Source organism: Pseudophryne corroboree, chromosome 10 (assembly GCF_028390025.1).
Source record: "Pseudophryne corroboree isolate aPseCor3 chromosome 10, aPseCor3.hap2, whole genome shotgun sequence".
Lineage (NCBI taxonomy): Eukaryota > Metazoa > Chordata > Amphibia > Anura > Myobatrachidae > Pseudophryne > Pseudophryne corroboree.
This window is the reverse complement of record NC_086453.1, coordinates 53,036,554-53,059,374: the sequence shown is the minus strand read 5'-3', so window position 1 is coordinate 53,059,374 and position 22,821 is coordinate 53,036,554. Positions and strand designations below refer to the sequence as shown.

Genomic DNA, 22,821 nt, shown 5'->3' with positions numbered 1-22,821 from the left:
GTATCCGTGTCGACATCTGTATCTGTCATCTGAGGTAGCGGGCGTTTTATAGCCCCTGATGACATTTGAGACGCTTGGACAGGCACAAGCTGAGTAGCCGGCTGTCCTATGTCGTCAAACCTTTTATGTAAGGAGCTGACACTGTCACGTAATTCCTTCCATAAGTCCATCCACACTGGTGTCGACCCCGCAGGGGGTGACATCACATTCACAGGCATTTGCTCCGCCTCCACCTCATTATCCTCATCATACATGTCGACACAGCAGTACCGACACACAGCAGACACACAGGGAATGCTCTTACAGAGGACAGGACCCCACAAAGCCCTTTGGGGAGACAGAGGGAGAGTATGCCAGCACACACCAGGGCGCTATATAACACAGGGATATCACTATACAGAGTGTTTTCCCCTATAGCTGCCTATAATATATATATATATATATATATATACTGCGCCTAAATTGTGCCCCTCCTCTCTTTTTTACCCTTTCTGTAGTGCAGGACTGCAGGGGAGAGCCAGGGAGCTTCCTTCCAGCGAAGCTGTGAGGGAATAATGGCGCCAGTGTGCTGAGGGAGTTGGCTCCGCCCCTTTTACGGCGGGCTTTCTCCCGCTATTTTATCGTTTCTGGCAGGGGTTAATATACACCTATATAGCCTCTGGGGCTATATATGGCGTTAGTTTTGCCAGCCAAGGTGTTACTATTGCTGCTCAGGGCGCCCCCCCCCCCCCCAGCGCCCTGCACCCATCAGTGACCGCAGTGTGTGGTGTGCATGAGGAGCAATGGCGCACAGCTGCAGTGCTGTGCGCTACCTTGGAGAAGACAGAAGTCTTCAGCCGCCGATTTTCCGGACCACCTTCTTGTTTCTGGCTCTGTAAGGGGGACGGCGGCGCGGCTCCGGGAACGGACGACGAGGTCGGAGCCTGTTGCCAGCAGGTTTTACTGAAATAAAAAACCTAAACTATACTTTCTTCTAGGAGCTCAGGAGAGCCCCTAGTGTGCATCCAGCTCAGCCGGGCACAGAAATCTAACTGAGGCTTGGAGGAGGGTCATAGGGGGAGGAGCCAGTGCACACCAGATAGTCCTAAATCTTTCTTTAGATGTGCCCAGTCTCCTGCGGAGCCGTCTATTCCCCATGGTCCTTACGGAGTCCCCAGCATCCACTAGGACGTCAGAGAAATATGTATTTGGATCCTACTGTGTGGCATAAAATAAATTTGGGTCCTATTGTGCGGTACAATATGTATTTGGGTCCTACTGAGTGGCATAATATGTATTTGGACAATACTATGTGGCATAAAAATAATTTGGGCAATACTGTGTGGTATAATATGAATTTGGGCAATACTGTAGTATAATATGAATTTGGGCAATACTGTGGTATAATATGAATTTGGGCAATACTGTGGTATAATATGAATTTCGGCAATAGTGTGTGTGGCCAAATATGAATTTGGGCAATACTGTGTGGCATAATATGAATTTGGGCAATACTGTGTGGTGTAATATGAACTTGGGCCCTACAGTATGGAAAATAATGTATAGCCGAGAATGAGTCAAAGAATAATACAACCGACTTCTGATGCTTTTTCATCACTTATTGCTCACAAAAGCCTGGGCATCCCTTATGTGTCCACTATATATGTGTATACAACGTGTTTATTACTTTATTTTGATAGTGTAAAGACGAATAAAAAAGAGCAGCTATTTTGATATGAAACAATCTCTCCAAGGGGGGAATTCATTTGTTATTGTCGCCCAATCTCCCGTCTAAAGTGACGATATTCAATTGATGCACATTATTGCGCCGACCGCACCAAGTAGTATCTGGTTTTGCCACATAAAGCAGCTAAACCTGACTAAACTAATAGGCACGATCGCAAAATATGCTGTTTGGGCACCCAAACAGGTCACTTTTCACACATTTCAGTTTGCCACCCCCGAGCGATATGAGCTGAAATGGTGGCACCGGCAGCTGATCGCGCCCTACAGGAGCAACAATTGAATTGCCCCATTGGGCGTCATCTAGGCTGCAGACACGTAGAGGTGGTGTTATAGTCAGGATCCCTATATCCTGCATAAGCTGTTCATATCTGCTACTATTCAGTCACAAATGTGGTTGGAGTTGCTATCGTTGTTTACATAGAAGCAGCAGTGATAGCACTAATGTGGTAATGCAGCAATGGGCGTCACATCTCATGCTGCATTACTGATCCAAGCTGCATCCTAGGATGCAGTATCAGATCATCTCCAACACCATTGGCTGGCTGCGTAACCCATGGGGTCGCACAAGCGGGCTGCTGCAGCTACTATATAGAGGCCAAAAAATCTCCATCTTCTGTCTGAGCCTGGCCTCATCCCTCCCCTGCAATGGCGGCAACACGCCTCCGCTTGAAGAAACTGAGGCCATTGCTGCCCCTTCCCCACCCCTAAATGGCATCAGACTATCAATCCTTGATGGCCTGATTCCGTTCTGCATCCGTCTCACAGGACCACGAATGGATCCTGCACATACGCATAGTACCGATAAACGGTAGTTTGCTAAAGACACAGCAACTCTATCCACATATCCTACACTCGGGACAGACACCAGGCAGCTCCTAACATACAGTATAAAACAATACAAAGCAAAGTAATTGTAATCAATGACTCTGTTTATTATTGCAGCTCCTTTGTTATAACTTTTCAGTTGTTGCAAACAAAGAATGTGACTATTGCTGTAAAACCTGTGTACCATAATACATAAAGGTATACCCTCAATGACACTGGAAAGTGACTTGGGATATGCTGCGTAGTGACCGAGAGGCACTCTGCCAATAATGAGATTTGTGCCCAGGTGATATCAGATTACAAGAGTTGCTATGGCAACAACACTGAAGAGGATACAACCCAATAACACATCACACGCGGCAATTGCTGGCTTCATGAATGGGAGAGGAGCAGGAACCAGCTTACATGCTTCAGCTCTCTCTCTCTCACTCACATTAGACAGGGAGACATTACTAAAGCTTTGGTTACTTACATAAAATAGTACTCTGATGGAAAATACTATTCACAGTAAGGTATTTATCAGAACACGAATATGCAACAAATATCTGAACTATAATTCAGGCACAAACATACTCTTAAGGGCCCTACACACTTAAAGATATAAGTGAACGATATGAACGTTCTCGCTCATTAATGAGCGAGAACTCATTCATATTGTTCAGGGTGAAGGCAACAACTATGAACGATGCGCGGCCCCGCGCTTGTTCATAGTTGGTGCCGAGTCGCTTATGCGTGCAGGCTAATATGGACAATCTCGTCCATATTAGCATGCACTGCTATGGAGCCAGGTGACGGGGGGAGGAGTGAAGAAACTTCACTCCCCCTTCATCTCCCCAACCGCCGCCAGGTCGCCTTTATCCGCTGTCGGGCAGCTTGGCAGCGGGTCCCTGAATGTGTAGGGGGCATTACTTTGCGACAGAATACAAAACTGTATAGATTATAATGCAATTTTAAGCTTCAGATTATTCACATTTTTATATTTAAAATCTCTCTTAGGCTTCCTGCACAAAACAGTTTTCATTTGTTTCTCGCATGTATGGTCTCTTATTTGTGTGTTCTCTGGTGTGACTTCAGGCTCCTTAATTGTGAGAATCCCTTTCCACACTCCTTACATACATATGGCCTCTCCCCTGTGTGTGTTCTCTGGTGTCTCTTCAGCTTCCCTAATACTGAGAAACGCTTCTCACACTCCTCACATACGTATGGCTTCTCCCCTGTGTGTGTCCTCTGGTGTGTCTTCAGCTTCCCTAATACTGAGAAACGCTTCTCACACTCCTCACATACATATGGCTTCTCCCCTGTGTGTGTCCTCTGGTGTATCTTCAGGCTCGCTAATACTGAGAAACGCTTCTCACACTCCTCACATACATATGGCTTCTCCCCTGTGTGTGTCCTCTGGTGTATCTTCAGGCTCGCTAATACTGAGAAACGCTTCTCACACTCCTCACATACATATGGCTTCTCCCCTGTGTGTGTCCTCTGGTGTCTTGTTAGGCTCGCTAATACTGAGAAACGCTTCTCACACTCCTCACATACATATGGCCTCTCCCCTGTGTGTGTCCTCTGGTGTATCTTCAGGTCCCTTAATTGTGAGAAACGCTTCTCACACTCCTCACATACATATGGCTTCTCCCCTGTGTGTGTCCTCTGGTGTCTTGTTAGGCTCGCTAATACTGAGAAACGCTTCTCACACTCCTCACATACATATGGCCTCTCCCCTGTGTGTGTCCTCTGGTGTATCTTCAGGTCCCCTAATTGTGAGAAACGCTTCTCACACTCCTCACATACATATGGCCTCTCCCCTGTGTGTATCCTCTGGTGTCTTGTTAGGCTCGCTAATACTGAGAAACGCTTCTCACACTCCTCACATACATATGGCCTCTCCCCTGTGTGTGTCCTCTGGTGTATCTTCAGGTCCCTTAATTGTGAGAAACGCTTCTCACACTCCTCACATACATATGGCCTCTCCCCTGTGTGTATCCTCTGGTGTATCTTCAGGCTCGCTAATACTGAGAAACGCTTCTCACACTCCTCACATACATATGACCTCTCCCCTGTGTGTGTCCTCTGGTGTCTCTTCAGGTTCCCCAATACTGAGAAACGCTTCTCACACTCATATGCATATGGTCTCTCCCCTGTGTGTGTTACTGGATTTAAGCATCCCCTTACTGCTTGTATAGTCTGCCCTTTATATCCACATAAAAGGCTCTGGCCAGACACATTGAGTGTCTTTTGAGCAATTCTGTTTTGTTGTGAAATAATATCTGTAGAAGAATTTACTTCACGGTCACAGTCTTGTTCTGCATACTTTTGATTGAGTTCATTGAGAGAAGCGCTCCCCAGCCTTGATCCACTGTTCTCAGTATTTTCTGTAAGGGTGACGGAAACTTCTGTTTGTGCTGGATTTGATACACTGGACAATTTCTCTTTCTTCAGTTGTCTCACGGATAAATGTCTCTCACAGTGCTTAGCCCTCATATGCTTTTGGAGAAAATCTTCAGTACTAAAGGCAATTTTACAGCATTGCCAGGGATGGATAACTGCCGTCACTCTTTGTACTGAAAGAAAGAATATAGAATTAGATTCCTATAGCCATTATGAGTGAGTAATAAGATGTGAGTAATAAGATGCTACTACAGTTTTGATGTTTTACCTCAGTTTTCTGGACCACTATGTTGCCTGTACACTCATGCCAAGGTCCGTCCACCCACCCCTCTACCTGGCAGCAGCAGCAGCTTCAGCTTTTCTCCTCAGCCCAGCACGTGCTGCAGTGTAGCCAGGGATGTGCTTAAATACAATTTTTTTTTATTTTTCTCTAAGGGTGAATGACCACACCTCCTGTGATTAGGCAACAGCCCCTGTAAGTACCTGGGCCCAACCAGGCGCTCTGCTGCCCATTTACACTATAAGGGTCATTCATTAAATGGCAAAAATGTAGATGCACAGGAGGCATGCTAATTCATAAAATTTTTGGAAATAAATCAAAATATTTTCATGTTTTTTTTGTATGAGTGATCACATGAAACACATTAATCTGGATGACAACTGTGAGGGTCTATACAGCAGCTGTTTATTGTACCCAAATAAAATGATCAGATTTTTGGGCTGTCTCACACATACTTCCTAACTGTCCTGATTTTGTCGGGACAGTCCCGATTTTCTGGGACAGATGCTGGACAGAGAGAGGGGGGAGACAGATGCTGGTCGGAGAGGTGGGATAGATGCTGGGGAGAGGGGGGGGGGCATATGATGGGCATAGAGGGGGGACAGATGCTGGATGAAGAGGTGAGAGATATGCTGGGCATACAGAGGGGGACAGATGCTGGGCAGAGAAGGGGGGACGACAGGTATTGGGCACAGACTATACAAAGACAGAATGAAACCTGTAGCAGTCAGAGAGAGAAAGAAGCTATATAGAGAGTTGGCAGAGATAGGCAGACGCTATAGGAGCACTTACTGTGGAGACAGAAGGCAGGCTTAATACTTACAGACAAGGGCCATGCTGTGAGGGTTATAGCTAAAATCAAGTTGGAGAAAAGACCTCTGACGTCACCAGGGGAGGAGCCAGGTCACCAGGGAAAGGAGCCATGCCCGGATAAGGTACCCAAAATGTACCCTTGCGGGATCGCTTTGCTCGCCATGCTTTGAGCTCAGTGGTTCGCTCGCCACCGGGTTACTAAGGGGAGTAGTTGGTGGTGCGGATAGTTAAAGAACTTTCCCACCGGCCTAACTCCTCCCCCTGATGTCAGAGGTCCTTTCTCCAACTTGGTTCTAGCATCTACAATGCTGTGAGATCCTCAGTGTTCCAGGGGTCAGAGAAGCATGTGAAAGTCTCCTCCAATCAGGGGCTGCACTAATCAGCATGTGCCAAGTTCCTCCAATCACAGCCCGGCACATGCTCCTATGACCCTTTTGCTAAGCTCAGAGAAGAGAGGCTTGGCATGGCAGTGAGTTGCAGAGACTTCCTCTGTTACTGCTCTCAGTTATCTAAGCCCCCCTTTCCCCCTCCCCTCTGCTGCAGCCACCGCTGCCTGTCATACAGTGTGAGAGGTGCAGCAGAGTAGCAGAGCAGGGAGAATGCCTCTCCACCCTGACGCCTCCCTGTACTCTGGCTTGTGCACCGTTTAGGTAAAATAGTCTAGTACTAGCTGACATGCTTACATTTGACACAAGTAGAAGGTCTCAAAAAACCTTGTAGAGTCTCTGTGGGGGAACGCAGTGTTAGAACTGAACCAATCACAGATAATAATAAATCCCACAATGGGCCTGATTCACAGAAGTATGCGAATGCATTCACAGCTGCGGTGCAAATGTCACAGAAGCCTGGGTTTGTACTGAGACGCCCATGGCTGCTTAGCAAATCCCAGCCTCAGCATACTGATTTGCAGCATGCGTCACAGATCAGTGATTATAAGTTCTGAGCAGCCCTACCGCAGCCTAGCCACTGGACGTAAGACGCCAGAGACATGGTAGCTGTGTACAGATCGCAGCCTCACACATACACTCGCAACACGCCTGCCTTTTGCTGCTACCTCCCCCAAATGGTCCCCGACTGTCAATCACTTTGCGGATAAATCCACTCTGCGACCGCAATCGCCAGACCACTCTAGCACAAGCGCATGTGACTTTGATGCATGCACAGACAAACGATAATCACTCATCTGCAAAACAATCAGGTTTGCTTCCATCTCTGAATCAGTCGCAAAATCTGCAAATCAAGATTTGCAGGATTGATTATTTATACATGTCGAGATTTTCTCCATGGTAGCCAAGTGCCAGGTTTTATTAAGGACATGATGCGATTTAAGGACATGGGAAGGGCAGACTGAGCATATTCACTGACTTGCCACCAAATATCTAACTGCATTAAGAAATTGTATGGAGGGTTTCTCCGGAAAACAAAATCCATCAGAGAGCCAGGAAAAGGCCCGGGGGCACTTAGAGATTAGAACTTTAATTATGTCACTGATGAGGATGGAAACTATCCCAAAATTGATGATAAGGCAGAAACTGATTCATGTACCCTTTGCGACAAAGAGCCTAATTCAGACCTGATCGCAAAAGCAAACTTTTTCCCTAATTGACAAAACCATGTGCACTGCAGTGGGAGGGGGGCAGATGTAACATGTGAAAAGAGAGTAGATTTGGGTGGAGTACATTGGGGTATATTTACTAACATTCGTAATTCTCCCGATTTGGTGGGAGAATAATCACGAATGACATCGAAAGTGTAAAACTGCAACTTTTTGAATTTATTACGGCTAATTTACTAAGCTGTCGTATTCTGCATTTTCGTTTTTTCCGATGTCGATGTCATTCGTTTTTTTTTTTTCAGTGTTTTACGGCAGTGATTAGCAAAACACTGCCGACTTTAACACAATGAATCACGGCCGGATCTGTGAGATCCGTGCTGGGGTTCATTGTGCATCTTTTTTTTTTTTTAAATTAAATAGTGTCAAATTTAAAAAAAAATTGCGTGGGGTCCCCCCTCCTAAGCATAACCAGCCTCGGGCTCTTTGAGCCGGTCCTGGTTGCAGAAATATGGGTAAAAAATTGACAGGGGTTCCCCCATATTTAAGCAACCAGCACCGGGCTCTGCGCCTGGTCCTGGTTCCAAAAATACGGGGGACAAAAAGGGTAGGGGTCCCCCGTATTTTTTAAACCAGCACCGGGCTCCACTAGCTGGACAGATAATGCCACAGCCGGGGGTCACTTTTATACAGTGCCCTGCGGCCGTGGCATTAAATATCCAACTAGTCACCCCTGGCCGGGGTACCCTGGGGGAGTGGGGACCCCTTCAATCAAGGGGTCCCCCCCCCAGCCACCCAAGGGCTAGGGGTGAAGCCCGAGGCTGTCCCCCCCATCCAAGGGCTGCGGATGGGGGGCTGATAGCCTTTGAGAAAAGTGTTTGATATTGTTTTTAGTAGCAGTACTACAAGGCCCAGCAAGCCTCCCCCGCAAGCTGGTACTTGGAGAACCACAAGTACCAGCATGCGGCAGAAAAACGGGCCCGCTGGTACCTGTAGAACTACTACTAAAAAAATACCCCAATAAAGACATCACACACACACCTTGAAAGTATAACTTTAATACATACATGCACACCTCCATATACACATACTTACCTTATGATCCCACGCAGGTCGGTCCTCTTCTCCAGTAGGATCCATGGTGTACCTGTTGAAAAAATTATACTCACCAAATCCATGGTTGAAGGCTCTTCTTCTTGTAATCCTTTTGTAATCCACGTACTTGTAAAAATAAAAAAACAGATACCCGACCTCGCACTGAAAGGGGTCCCGTGTTTTCACATGGGACCCCTTTCCCCGAATGCCTGGAACCCCCTCTGACTTAAGTCCAAGAAGGTTCCATCAGCCAATCAGGGAGCGCCACGTTTGGCACCCTCCTGATTGGCTATGTGCTCCTGTACTGTATGACAGGCGGCACACGGCAGTGTTACAATGTAGCGCCTATGCGCTCCATTGTAACCAATGGTGGGAACTTTTAGCTCAGCGGTGAGGTTACTCTCGGTCAACCGCTGAGCTAAAAGTTCCCACCATTGGTTACAATGGAGCGCATAGGCGCTACATTGTAACACTGCCGTGTGCCACCTGTCATACAGTACAGGAGCATACGAATGCCCTCATCACTGCCGTGATTTGAGTTTAGTAAATTCCCGAGATGACAAAAAACGGCATCTCGGTCAAAATCGGGAGCTTAGTAAATATACCCCATTGTTTCTGTGCAGGGTAAATACTGGCTGCTTTATTTTTACACCGCAATTTAGATTTTAGTTTGAACACACCACACCCAAATCTAACTCTCTCTGCACATGTTATATCTGCCCCACCTGCAGTGCACATGGTTTTGCCCATTAGAGGGTTTTTTTTGCTGTTGCGATCAGGTCTGAATTGGGCCCAACGTTTCTATGGTTCGCACAAAGACTTGAAGCCAGAAACACATTAATACCTCGTAATGGTGCTTTATGTTTCCACAATGTGCCCCATCTGATACCAAGCTCTTTTCCATATTCTTCTCCATACCATACAAGGAGTTCTGTGTATGGAATAATAGCCTTACATGCCCGATAGTAGATTTGCCTGCGGTACTGGAAAGCAACAAGATTTTGTTCTTCTTCATGTCTTGCGCAATTCACATACCTGTAATAAAAATTCCCAGGCTTTCATTGTCAAAGATTAATAAAACACATTAATGTATGATACATAGCATAATAAAGTGGGTAATCGGGCTAGAAATTGCATCTGTACATAAATCCAGTTAGGGTAAATTCACTTCCGGTTCTGAGAATTTCACTTCAAGTTCTGGGAATTTCCAGGTGACAAGCTCCATACCCATATTTACATAGCATATCTATTCATTTAACCACTTGCCTGACATGGTGGCATCAGATGCAACCACACCAGCATGTGCTTTATCTGACCTGGTTGTATCTGACTGGTCGCATCCTATGCAGTGTTTCCAGCTGCAGTGAAAAGAAACTTCCTGCTGCTGCTCTCAGTAGGGACCTGACCACTGCCTTTCCGCACACTCCCCCAGTATTTGCCACACTGCCGATCACTGCTGACCAACATTACGATGTTTTGGGCAAAATGTTTTTTTTTTTTTTTTACAAATATCAATATATATATATACAGTATATATATATATATATATATATATATATTTCTCTAACGTCCTAGTGGATGCTGGGGACTCCGTAAGGACCATGGGGAATAGACGGGCTCCGCAGGAGACAGGGCACTTTAAGAACGAATTAGGAATACTGGTGTGCACTGGCTCCTCCCTCTATGTCCCTCCTCCAGTTAGAATTTGTGCCCGGACGAGCTGGGTGCACTTTAGTGAGCTCTCCTGAGCTTGCTAATAAGAAAGTATTTTGTTAGGATTTTTTATTTTCATAGAGATCTGCTGGCAACAGACTCTCTGCTACGTGGGACTGAGGGGAGAGAAGCAGCCCTACTCACTGTGGATAGGTCATGCTTCTTAGGCTACTGGACACCATTAGCTCCAGAGGGATCGAACACAGGAGCTCACCCTTGGTCATCCGATCCCGGAGCCGCGCCGCCGTCCCCCTCGCAGAGCCAGAAGCCGGCGTGAGAAGCAAGAAGACTTCGAAAGCGGCAGCAGAAGACTCCTGTCTTCATATGAGGTAGCGCACAGCACTGCAGCTGTGCACCATTGCTCCCACATTAAACCCGCACACTCCGGTCACTGTAGGGTGCAGGGCGCAGCGCCCTGGGCAGCAATTAAGTACCTCTTGGCATAAAAGAGCATACATACAGTTGGGCACTGTATATATGCATGAGCCCCCGCCATTATTTACACAAAATCGCGGGACAGAAGCCCGCCGCTGAGGGGGTGGGGCTTCTTCCTCAGCACTCACCAGCACCATCTTCTCTCCACAGCTCCGCTAAGAGGAAGCTCCCCAGGCTCTCCCCTGCAGATTCACGGTAGAAAGAGGGTAAAAAGAGAGGGGGGCCACATAAATTTAGCGCAATATCGGTATATACAGCAGCTACTGGGTAAACACTAAGTTACTGTGTAATTCCTGGGTCATATAGCGCTGGGGTGTGTGCTGGCATACTCGCTCTCTGTCTCTCCAAAAGGCCTTGTGGGGGTTCTGTCCTCAAATAGAGCATCCCCTGTGTGTGTGGTGTGTTGGTACGCTTGTGTCGACATGTTTGACGAGGAAGGCTATGTGGAAGCAGAGCAGGTGCAGATGAATGTGGTGTCTCCGCCGACGGCGCCGACACCTGATTGGATGGATATGTGGAAGGTGTTAAATGATAATGTAAACTCCTTGCATAAAAGGTTGGATAAAGCTGAAGCCTTGGGACAGTCAGGGTCCCAACCCATGCCTGATCCTACAGCGCAGAGGCCGTCAGGGTCTCAGAAGCGCCCACTATCCCAAATTGTTGACACAGATATCGACACGTATTCTGACTTCAGTGACGATGGCGATGATGCAAAGTTGCAGCCTAAAATGGCTAAAGCCATCCGCTACATGATTATAGCAATGAAGGATGTGTTACACATCACAGAGGAAACCCCAGTCCCTGACAAGAGGGTTTATATGTTTCGGGAAAAAAGACAAGAAGTGACTTTTCCCCCTTCACATGAGTTAAATGAGTTATGTGAAAAAGCTTGGGATTCTCCTGATAGGAAAATGCAGATTTCCAAACGGTTACTTATGGCGTATCCTTTCCCGCTAACGGACAGGTTACGCTGGGAATCCTCCCCTAGGGTAGACAAAGCTTTGACACGCTTATCTAAGAAGGTAGCCCTGCCGTCACAGGATACGGTCACCCTAAAAGATCCTGCGGATAGAAAGCAGGAAGGTATCCTGAAGTCCGTTTATATACATTCAGGTACCCTACTAAGGCCGGCAATTGCGTCGGCCTGGATGTGTAGTGCTGTAGCAGCATGGACAGATACTCTCTCTGAGGAACTTGATACCTTGGACAAGGATACTATATTACTGACCCTGGGGCATATAAAAGACGCTGTCCTATATATGAGGGATGCCCAGAGAGACATTTGCCTACTGGGCTCTAGAATAAATGCAATGTCAATTTCTGCCAGAAGGGTCCTGTGGACTCGGCAATGGACAGGTGATGCCAACTCAAAAAAGCACATGGAGGTTTTACCTTATAAGGGTGAGGAATTGTTTGGGGACGGTCTCTCTGACCTAGTTTCCACAGCTACGGCTGGGAAGTCAAATTTTTTGCCATATATTCCCTCACAACCTAAGAAAGCACCGTATTACCAAATGCAGTCCTTTCGATCACAAAGAGGCAAGAAAGTCAGAGGTGCGTCCTTTCTTGCCATGAGGCAGGGGTAGAGGAAAGAAGCTGCACAATACAGCTAGTTCCCAGGAACAGAAGTCCTCCCCGGCTTCCACTAAATCCACCGCATGACGCTGGGGCTCCACAGGTGGAGCCAGGAGCGGTGGGGGTGCGTCTCCGAAATTTCAGCCACCAGTGGGTTCGCTCACGGGTGGATCCCTGGGCTATACAGATTGTGTCTCAGGGATACAAGCTGGAATTCGAAGTGATGACCCCTCACCGTTACCTCAAATCGGCCCTACCAGCTTCCCCCATAGAAAGGGAAGTAGTGTTAGCGGCAATTCACAAATTATATCTCCAGCAGGTGGTGGTAAAGGTTCCCCTCCCTCAACAGGGAAGTGGTTACTATTCCACAATGTTTGTGGTTCCAAAACCGGACGGTTCGGTCAGACCCATATTGAATTTAAAATCCCTGAACATTTACCTGAAAAGGTTCAAGTTCAAGATGGAATTGCTCAGGGCGGTCATTGCAAGCCTGGAAGAGGGGGATTTTATGGTGTCTCTGGACATAAAGGATGCTTACCTGCATGTCCCCATTTATCCACCTCATCAGGAGTACCTCAGATTTGTGGTACAGGACTGTCATTACCAATTCCAGACGTTGCCGTTTGGTCTCTCCACGGCACCAAAAATATTTACCAAGGTAATGGAGGAAATGATGGTGCTTCTGCGAAAGCAAGGAGTTACAATTATCCCATACTTGGACGATCTCCTCATAAAGGCGAGGTCCAGAGAGCAGTTGCTGATCAGCGTAGCACACTCTCGGGAGGTGTTACAACAGCACGGCTGGATTCTGAATATTCCAAAGTCGCAGCTGATTCCTACGACGAGTCTGCCCTTCCTGGGCATGATTCTGGACACAGACCAGAAGAAGGTGTTTCTCCCGGAGGAGAAGGCCCAGGAGCTTGTGACTCTGGTCAGAGACCTCTTAAAACCAAAACAGGTGTCGGTGCATCAATGCACGTGAGTCCTGGGAAAGATGGTGGCGTCATACGAAGCCATTCCCTTCGGCAGGTTCCATGCGAGGACCTTTCAGTGGGATCTGTTGGACAAGTGGTCCGGATCGCATCTTCAGATGCATCGGCTGATCACCCTATCCCCCAGGGCCAGGGTGTCTCTTCTGTGGTGGCTGCAGAGTGCTCACCTTCTCGAGGGCCGCAGGTTCGGCATACAGGACTGGATCCTGGTGACCACGGATGCAAGCCTCCGAGGGTGGGGGGCAGTCACTCAGGGAAGAAACTTCCAGGGGCTGTGGTCAAGTCAGGAGACTTGTCTGCACATCAATATCCTGGAACTAAGGGCCATATACAACGCCCTGAGTCAAGTGGAGCCTCTACTTCGCAACCAACCGGTGCTGATTCAGTCAGACAACATCACCGCAGTGGCTCATGTAAACCACCAGGGCGACACAAGAAGCAGGGTGGCGATGGCAGAAGCCACCAGAATTCTTCGCTGGGCGGAGAATCACGTGCAAGCACTGTCAGCAGTGTTCATTCTGGGAGTGGACAACTGGGAAGCAGACTTCCTCAGCAGGCACGACCTCCACCCGGGAGAGTGGGGACTTCATCAAGAAGTCTTCACGCAGATTACAAATCGATGGGAACTGCCATAGGTGAACATGATGGCATCCCGCCTCAACAAAAAGCTACAAAAGGTATTGCGCCAGGTCAATAGACCCTCAGGCGATAGCTGTGGACGCACTAGTGACATCGTGGGTGTTCCAGTCGGTTTATGTGTTTCCTCCTCTTCCTCTCATACCCAAGGTGCTGAGAATCATAAGAAAAAGAGGAGTGAGAACAATACTCATTGTTCCGGATTGGCCAAGAAGGACTTGGTATCCGGAACTGCAAGAAATGCTCACAGAGGACCCATGGCCTCTGCCTCTCAGACAGGATCTGTTGCAATAGGGGCCCTGTCTGTTCCAAGACTTACCGCGGCTGCGTTTGACGGCATGGCGGTTGAACGCCGGATCCTAGCGGAGAAAGGCATTCCGGATGAGGTTATTCCTACGCTGATAAAGGCTAGGAAGGACGTGACAGCAAAACATTATCAACGTATATGGCGAAAATATGTTGCTTGGTGTGAGGCCAGGAAGGCCCCTACAGAGGAATTCCAGCTGGGCCGTTTCCTTCACTTCCTACAGTCGGGAGTGACTATGGGCTTAAAATTAGGGTCCATTAAGGTCCAGATTTCGGCCCTATCCATTTTCTTTCAAAAGGAACTGGCTTCTCTTCCTGAAGTTCAGACGTTTGTAAAGGGAGTGCTGCATATTCAACCCCCTTTTGTGCCACCAGTGGCACCTTGGGATCTTAACGTGGTGTTGAGTTTCCTGAAATCTCACTGATTTGAGCCACTTAAGGCCGTGGAGTTAAAATATCTCACGTGGAAAGTGGTCATGCTATTGGCCTTAGCTTCGGCTAGGCGGGTGTCAGAATTGGCGGCTTTGTCATGTAAAAGCCCCTATCTGGTTTTCCATATGGACAGGGCAGAATTACGGACTCGTCCGCAATTTCTGCCGAAGGTGGTGTCATCTTTTCATTTGAACCAACCTATTGTGGTGCCTGCGGCTACTCGTGACTTGGAGGATTCCAAGTTACTAGATGTAGTCAGGGCTTTGAAGATTTATGTAGCCAGAACGGCTGGAGTCAGGAAAACTGACTCGCTGTTTATCCTGTATGCATCCAACAAGCTGGGTGCTCCTGCTTCAAAGCAAACTATTGCTCGCTGGATCTGTAACACGATTCAGCAGGCTCATTCGGCGGCTGGATTGCCGCATCCAAAATCAGTAAAAGCCCATTCCACAAGGAAGGTGGGCTCTTCTTGGACGGCTGCCCGAGGGGTCTCGGCATTACAGCTTTGCCGAGCAGCTACTTGGTCGGGTTCAAACACTTTTGCAAAATTCTACAAGTTTGATACCCTGGCTGAGTAGGACCTTGTGTTTGCTCATTTGGTGCTGCAGAGTCATCCGCACTCTCCCGCCCATTTGGGAGCTTTGGTATAATCCCCATGGTCCTTACGGAGTCCCCAGCATCCACTAGGACGTTAGAGAAAATAAGATTTTACTCATGGTAAATCTATTTCTCGTAGTCCGTAGTGGATGCTTGGGTGCCCGTCCCAAGTGCGGACTTCTTCTGCAATACTTGTATATAGTTATTGCTTAAATAAGGGTTATGTTATGGTTGCATCAGGTTTGTCTGATGCTCTGTTGTTGTTCATACTGTTAACTGGGTAAGTTTATCACGAGTTATACGGTGTGATTGGTGTGGCTGGTATGAGTCTTACCCTGGATTCCAAAATCCTTTCCTTGTACTGTCAGCTCTTCCGGGCACAGTTTCTCTAACTGAGGTCTGGAGGAGGGACATAGAGGGAGGAGCCAGTGCACACCAGTATTCCTAATTATTTCTTAAAGTGCCCTGTCTCCTGCGGAGCCCGTCTATTCCCCATGGTCCTTACGGAGTCCCCAGCATCCACTACGGACTACGAGAAATAGATTTACCGATGAGTAAAATCTTATTTTTTGAACTAAAATCATTTTGGTCAAGGTTAAATTCATGTTCACCTAATTCACGCATAAAACAACCATGACAATTTCTAAGCGGTTTTTTTTTTTTTTGAGAAAAAATCATCATGTAAGTGGTTAAGACATGAAGTGAAATTCCCAGTACCGGAAGTGACATTTATGGGTCACAAACCGGAAGAAGACCCGGCCAGAAATGATGTTTGCGGGTCACTGGCCTTAAAATGTCACTGCCATCCACAACCCTTTAAAAGAGGGTCCAGGAGGGGGCAGCTCATCCTCAATTGCCCTGAAGAAGCCTTTACAGGGGAAACGCATTAGTGAGAGGAGCTTGGGTCCAGCAGGATTTGAAACCTGGACACCCCAGTTTTGCCGGCCATGTATACAGGTACTAGCTAATGGCAGTACCTTCATCTGTGGACCCTTATACTCCATATTTGGGTAAGTCCACATCAAAGAGCATAATCTTTTTTTGCTGTTGGGACTGTTATTATACAACTTATGGACAATTTTTACTGTTACAAAGAATATTTGTGTCCTTGCTTTACATATTGTGGATTTATCAAGTTGTGTTTTTTACATCATTATTTTTTAAATTATAAAAATAATAAATTTCAAATATTCATGAATTGTGATTTTTTTTTTTAACTCTTGCATTTTTAAATGTAATATTCTCTCTCTCTTCCCTTTCCCCTCCTCCCTCTGTAGTCGTGTTATATTGTGGAATGTTACAATATAAAACGGATCACTGATATTTTATCTTTCCCCCCCCCTAAATAAATATATTTTATAATTTATTTAAATGATATGCTAATTCTCGAATTAATAGAGGTTTTGCGCTGGGCTACCTATATATTTTGGGTCAACTGGCCATCAGGTGTGTACCCAGCCTTAAAATCAGAATCAGCCCCTTCATTGAAAATTTAGTCTAGCTGCTCTATTTTTTGCTGAAAACTTAATCTTAGTCGCAATCAGGACAAACCAGGAGACTGTGCTGATTTATTTGGTATGTGTCAGTTCTATATCTATACGTGACTGAATCTGTATATGAATCACAATAGAACTTGGAATGGGAAAAAAAAGCGTGACAGCTGCATCTTAGCACTTCATATACAGACTCGCTCATGCACAGATATACAAGTGTCATTGTATTCAGTGCAGTCTCCTGGTTGCGTATTAATCACAACGTAGTGTGACTAAGGTGCAAAAGAGATCCCTGACGCTAGCAGAGTCGCACGGCGACACGGACTGTTTGACGCGACTGTAGTAAAGATGTGTGAGGACACATGTAAATACACAGAAAAGCTTTTCATGTACATACATGTTACCTGCAATTTACTTACACCTTGTCCACATAAATTACCGTGTCTATAAAGCGTATACTAGGAGGAGGCCACTCTATGCTCTTTAATCACAGGAATTAAATTTGTAACCTCAATAACTACCCATAATCCTTTAGTATAAACTCTTTGGAATGAATAGTTCTTTCTATTCCGCCTCGTTTGGCTTGTGTAAATATTGTTGAAATACTATACAAGTTCACACTGCAAACTACAATGTATTAAAATATATTACTGTACCTGGTTACAAAAGTATTCCGCTTAAAAATGTCACTATATACAGAATTACTACACGTATACTCCTTTCAGACCGCCAGCTTCTAACACGGGTTATTTCACATGAGCACGCATAACCCGTGTTGCTGTGTGGTCTGAAAGGGCCCAGTTAGAATAATCCAGGTCGAGCGACCTGGTATTCCAACTCTGGTAGCGAGTAGGGTAGAACACGTTTTCAACCTGGCTCGCTGTGCTGTGTGAACGAGAGCCGGGTCAATGCAACCCGTTTGCCGCTCGCTTTGTGTGGACGGGCGGCACTTGGAGATCATGTAATTTCCAAGTGCCGCCCCCGCCGTGTCACCAGCGACATCACCAACCCGGCAATATGCCGGGTTGGGGAAGCAGCAAGGAAGGGGCGGGTCGCACCTGGAAGCCCCCATGTCAGGCTCCTCGGTGCGACCCACCTCTGGTGGTCTGAATTAAGTATTATTTTTATGAAGGAATTACAAGCACTATGAAAAGGCCCAAAATATATAATCTCCTGAACAGCAGGAATTAAACTACTGAACAAGAAAAATGGTACGACCACTTACCTCATCCAGTTAGCATTCTTTTCATCCCTGGCGTCTATGTACTCATGAGAATCTTTACCTTTAGTAATCTGCGGGATAATTGTTATGTCAATATAAATACAATGCATCCATTAACAAATTATTTAAAAATAGATATGTTTCATTGTAAATGTTAATTAAAAGCTCTGCTTATAAAAGTAATGCAGCAAGGGACCCAAAGTTTGTTTTTTGCCTCTGGAGCTCCCCTTCCTCCTTCTTCAGGTCTACTCCCGTATTCTCCAACTCTGTGACTGTGGATCATTTTCTCAAAAGGGTACATACAGATATAGCCACGCTCATGTGCACCCACATCTAGCTATGCCGAGCTGTGACATTTGCTGCTCCCATTCATGTGAATGGGGTGCGTGTGTATCTAAGTTGCGCACACGCTCCCCAGACATACACGCGGTCGCGTCTAACGAGGTGCGATCGCGGTTAGATGTAGCCGCAATGTAGCAGGAATCTGTGTGCCGCCTAGCGAGAAGCTGGGCTACTCAGTGATGTTACGCCGGCCTCTACAATCATCATTATTATTGCCACATGAACCATCCTCATGCTACAGTAGGTAGTATTCTCCATGAACAAGCAACAGAATCACATAGAGCGTTATCTACATGCCCTAGTCATTCCCATGAGACAGATCTCTTGCATGTTGCTGCCCCATTTCAACCCATTTCACGCCATGCATATAGCAATCCTGATAATCTCATTCACATCTCTCCAACAAACTCCTACCCCCTATCCTGTGCACTCTGGAATGCCAGATCTATTTGCAACAAATTGACCCCCACTCACGACCTCTTCATATCCAACTCCCTGCACCTCCTGGCCATTACTGAAACCTGGATTACACCCTATGACACCGCTTCTCCTGCTTCTCTCTCGGCTGGGGGCCTTACATTCTCACACACACCCCGACCTGGGGGTCGTCATGGGGGTGGTGTTGGGATCCTTTTACCCTCAAGCTACACATACCAACTTATACCTCCAGAACCATCTCTTACATTCTCTACATTTGAGGTCCATGCAATTCGCCTCTACCAACCCACTAATCTTCGAGTTGCTGTCATTTACCGTCCACCTGGCATTTCCTCTAAATTCCTCGACAACTTTGCTTCCTGGCTACCTCACTTCCTCTCTTCTGACATTCCCACCATTATCCTAGGTGATTTCAACATCCCTATCGATAACCCCACAAAACCACCTGCCTCTAAACTCCTTAACCTCACATCTTCACTTGGTCTCTCCCAGTGGACCAGCTCACCGTCCCATGTGAATGGGAGCTCACTGGATCTGGTTTTCACTCACCGCTGTGATATTTCTGATTTCTCCAATTCCCCTTTTCCCCTCTCTGACCACCACTTGCTCTCATTCAACTTATCTATCTCTGCTCCCCCATCTCTCCCTCCTAAGGCTACCATCACTAAGCGTAATATTGAGGCTATTGACACCTCATCCCTATCCTCCCTGTTTGACTCGCTTCTCTCTCCTCTTCTCTCTCTCACATGCCCTGAACAAGCCACATCTCTATACAATGCATCTCTTACTTCAGCCCTTGACTCTGTTGCTCCGCCAACCACTATTCACCCTCGCAGATCAACACCTCAACCCTGGCACACCAAATGCACCAGATATCTACAAAAATGCTCACGTACTGCCGAGCGACACTGGAGGAAATCACGCTCTCAAGCAGACTTCCTCCATTTCAAATTCATGCTCTCATCCTTCAGTGCTGCCCTTTCCCTTGCTAAACAATCATACTTCAAAATCCTCATCTCTACCCACTCTTCCAACCCCCGGCGCCTCTTTGCCACTTTTAACTCCCTCCTCTGCCCACCACCACCTCCTCTCCCTTCCTCATTGTCTGCTCTTGACTTTGCCACTTACTTCACATCCAAGATTGACTCCATACGTCAGGACATCACATCCCACCAGTCCAGCAACCAGCCACCACCCATCCTTTGCCACCCCTCCCCTACCCTCTTACCAACTCTGACATCTTTCTCCCTAGTATCTGGTGAGGAAGTCATGGCCCTCATACACTCCTCCCCCCCCACAACCTCCCCACTCGACCCTATCCCCTCCCACCTCCATCGCTACCTCTCTCCTTCTGCCTGTTCCCATCTTGCCCACCTTCTCAATCTCTCCCTCTCATCAGGCACTGTCCCCTCTGCCTTCAAGCATGCTCTTGTCTCCCCTATTCTTAAAAAACCTACCCTTGATCCTAACACTCTCTCCAACTATCGACCCATCTCTCTCCTCCCCTTTGCCTCCAAACTTCTTGAGCGTATTGTCTATAATCGCCTTACTTCCTTTCTTTCCTCTCACTCACTGCTTGACCCATACCAGTCTGGTTTCCGCTCTCTCCACTCCACTGAAACTGCCCTCACAAAAGTCTGCAATGACCTCCATGCCGCCAAATCTAAGGGCCACTACTCTCTGCTTATTCTTCTTGACCTCTCTGCTGCTTTTGACACTGTGGACCACCCTCTTCTTCTGCAAATCCTTCACTCTCTTGGTCTACGCGATACTGCCCTCTCCTGGTTGTCCTCCTACCTCTCTGATCGTTCCTTCTCTGTCTCCTCTCATGATGCTACCTCGCCCCCACTTCCACTAACTGTTGGTGTCCCCCAAGGTTCTGTTCTTGGGCCTCTCCTTTTCTCTCTCTATACGTCCTCTTTAGGTGAACTCATTAGTTCTTTTAATTTCCAGTATCACCTCTATGCTGATGACACTCAAATCTACCTCTCCTCCCCTGATCTCTCCATGGCTCTCCTCACTCGTGCCTCTAACTGTCTTTCTGCTATCTCTTCCTGGATGTCCCAGCGCTTTCTTAAACTCAACATGTCCAAGACTGAGCTGATCATCTTCCCACCCTCCCGCACAACCTCACCTCCCACAATCTCATTATCCATTGATGGCACGACTATCTCCTCTAGCCCCCAAGTACGCTGTCTTGGTGTAATCCTTGACTCCTCCCTCTCCTTCAAACCACACATTCAGCACCTCTCACAAACCTGTCATTTTCATCTCAAAAATATTTCCAGGATCAGACCTTTTCTCACCCAGGATGCCACTAAGATCATTATTCACTCACTGATTATTTCCAGACTGGACTACTGTAATCTCCTCCTAACTGGCCTCCCTGACAATTACCTCTCTCCACTCCAGTCTATCCTCAATGCTGCTGCTCGGCTCATCTCCCTCACCAAACGCACTACATCCACCTCCCCTCTCCTACAAGCCCTTCACTGGCTTCCCTTCCCCTTCAGAATCCAATTCAAACTTCTCACACTCACTTACAAAGCTCTCACCCACTCCTCTCCCATCTACATCTCTGACCTTATCTCCCTTTACTCTCCCACCCGTCCTCTTCGCTCTGCTAATGCACGCCGGCTCTCCTGTCTCCTGATTACTTCCTCCCACTCCTATCTCCAAGATTTTTCACGTGCTGCTCCCTTCCTTTGGAATTCTTTACCTCTCCCCCTCAGACTCTCCACCTCTCTACAAAACTTCAAACGGGCTCTCAAGACCCATTTCTTTACCAAACCCAGCCAAATCTCATCCTAACCCTCTGTTCCATGCTCTCTATGTACCCCATCTGTGTCACCCCTGTCTGTCTACCCCTCCCCTTAGAATGTAAGCTCTCACGAGTAGGGCCCTCTTCCCTCATGTGCTTATCCTTTTCTTACTTTAATAATTCTCAACTGCCCAAATCACACAGTTTTTGGGCCACCTGGAACTTATCTCTGTCATTTACTGGTGTAGTTATGCTTAGTTACCCTGTACTTGTCCAAAAATGATTTCAACTGTAAGTCACTATTTTGATTATGTGCATATGTACTCTGTAATTGGGCGCTGCGGAACCCTTGTGGCGCCATATAAATAAACGATAATAATAATAATAATAATAATAATGCATGATCCATCTGCCTGGCGTCTGAGGAGAGATCCATCTAAACTGAGTCACGCCCTAAATGACAAATTGTAACGATAATCGCTCAGTGTGTACGATACCAAACGATAATCGGGCATTTTCTAAAAAATGTACACAAAGGAAAAAAGAAATCGTTCAGACTAGTTTATTAAATCCATAATTTAGAATTTATTTAACCAACCTCCAACCAGTTAATAGCATTGTAAATAATTTGAGAGTATGGGAAAAGCTTCCAACTTTCCATTCATTTGAACAATTTGCCTGTCACTTAAGTATGCGAACACTGAACACCTACTCTACTTGTGTATGCTAAAAATAATAATAATAATAATAATAATAATAATAACAATAATAATAATAATAATAATAATGTGTTCTCCCCAGATATTTCTCAAAGCCGGATGGCACCATGAGGCAGCCCAGGGTGGGGTGCTGTGGTTGGACTGAACCCAATCACAGGAGGCAAGCAGCAACCCCGAGAATTCCACCCACTGCCCTGTGGTCTCCGGGCAGGGGAAGCTATGAGTTTACAATACCAGTACAGCCTTAAGTGCAGGTTGGTCTGGAACTGATGTAGAGGTAGCGGCCGGTATTTTCCCTCCACAAAGGGACGGCTCCGCTCAGTAAGCACATCCACTGTCTATGGCGCCCCCCACTGGCCAGCTCATGCTGAAAGCTGGGCTGGCCCCGGGTGGTGTAAGAATATGCTGGATGAAGCACCCATCAAAGAGGCCACAGGGAGAACACTAATTACGGTAATAATAAAAACATTGTTGATATGTCCTAT

The 22,821-nt window shown here is 46.8% G+C and overlaps 1 protein-coding gene across 7 annotated transcripts in view; it reads right to left on the bottom strand.

Annotated features, from left to right (window-relative positions):
* Nucleotides 1-2,636: 2,636 nt before the first annotated feature.
* The window catches only part of PRDM9 (PR/SET domain 9), a 384,129-nt gene continuing 363,944 nt past the window's right edge, over nucleotides 2,637-22,821 (bottom strand). For all 7 annotated transcript variants that reach the window (XM_063942393.1, XM_063942392.1, XM_063942396.1 and 4 more), the window contains 3 exons: nucleotides 18,080-18,147; nucleotides 9,520-9,710; nucleotides 2,637-5,108 (listed from right to left, as the gene is read on the bottom strand). In XM_063942393.1, coding sequence (XP_063798463.1) covers nucleotides 3,595-5,108; nucleotides 9,520-9,710; nucleotides 18,080-18,147 — 1,773 coding nt within the window. In that variant the 3' untranslated portion in view covers nucleotides 2,637-3,594. The remainder of the gene's footprint in view (nucleotides 5,109-9,519; nucleotides 9,711-18,079; nucleotides 18,148-22,821) is intronic.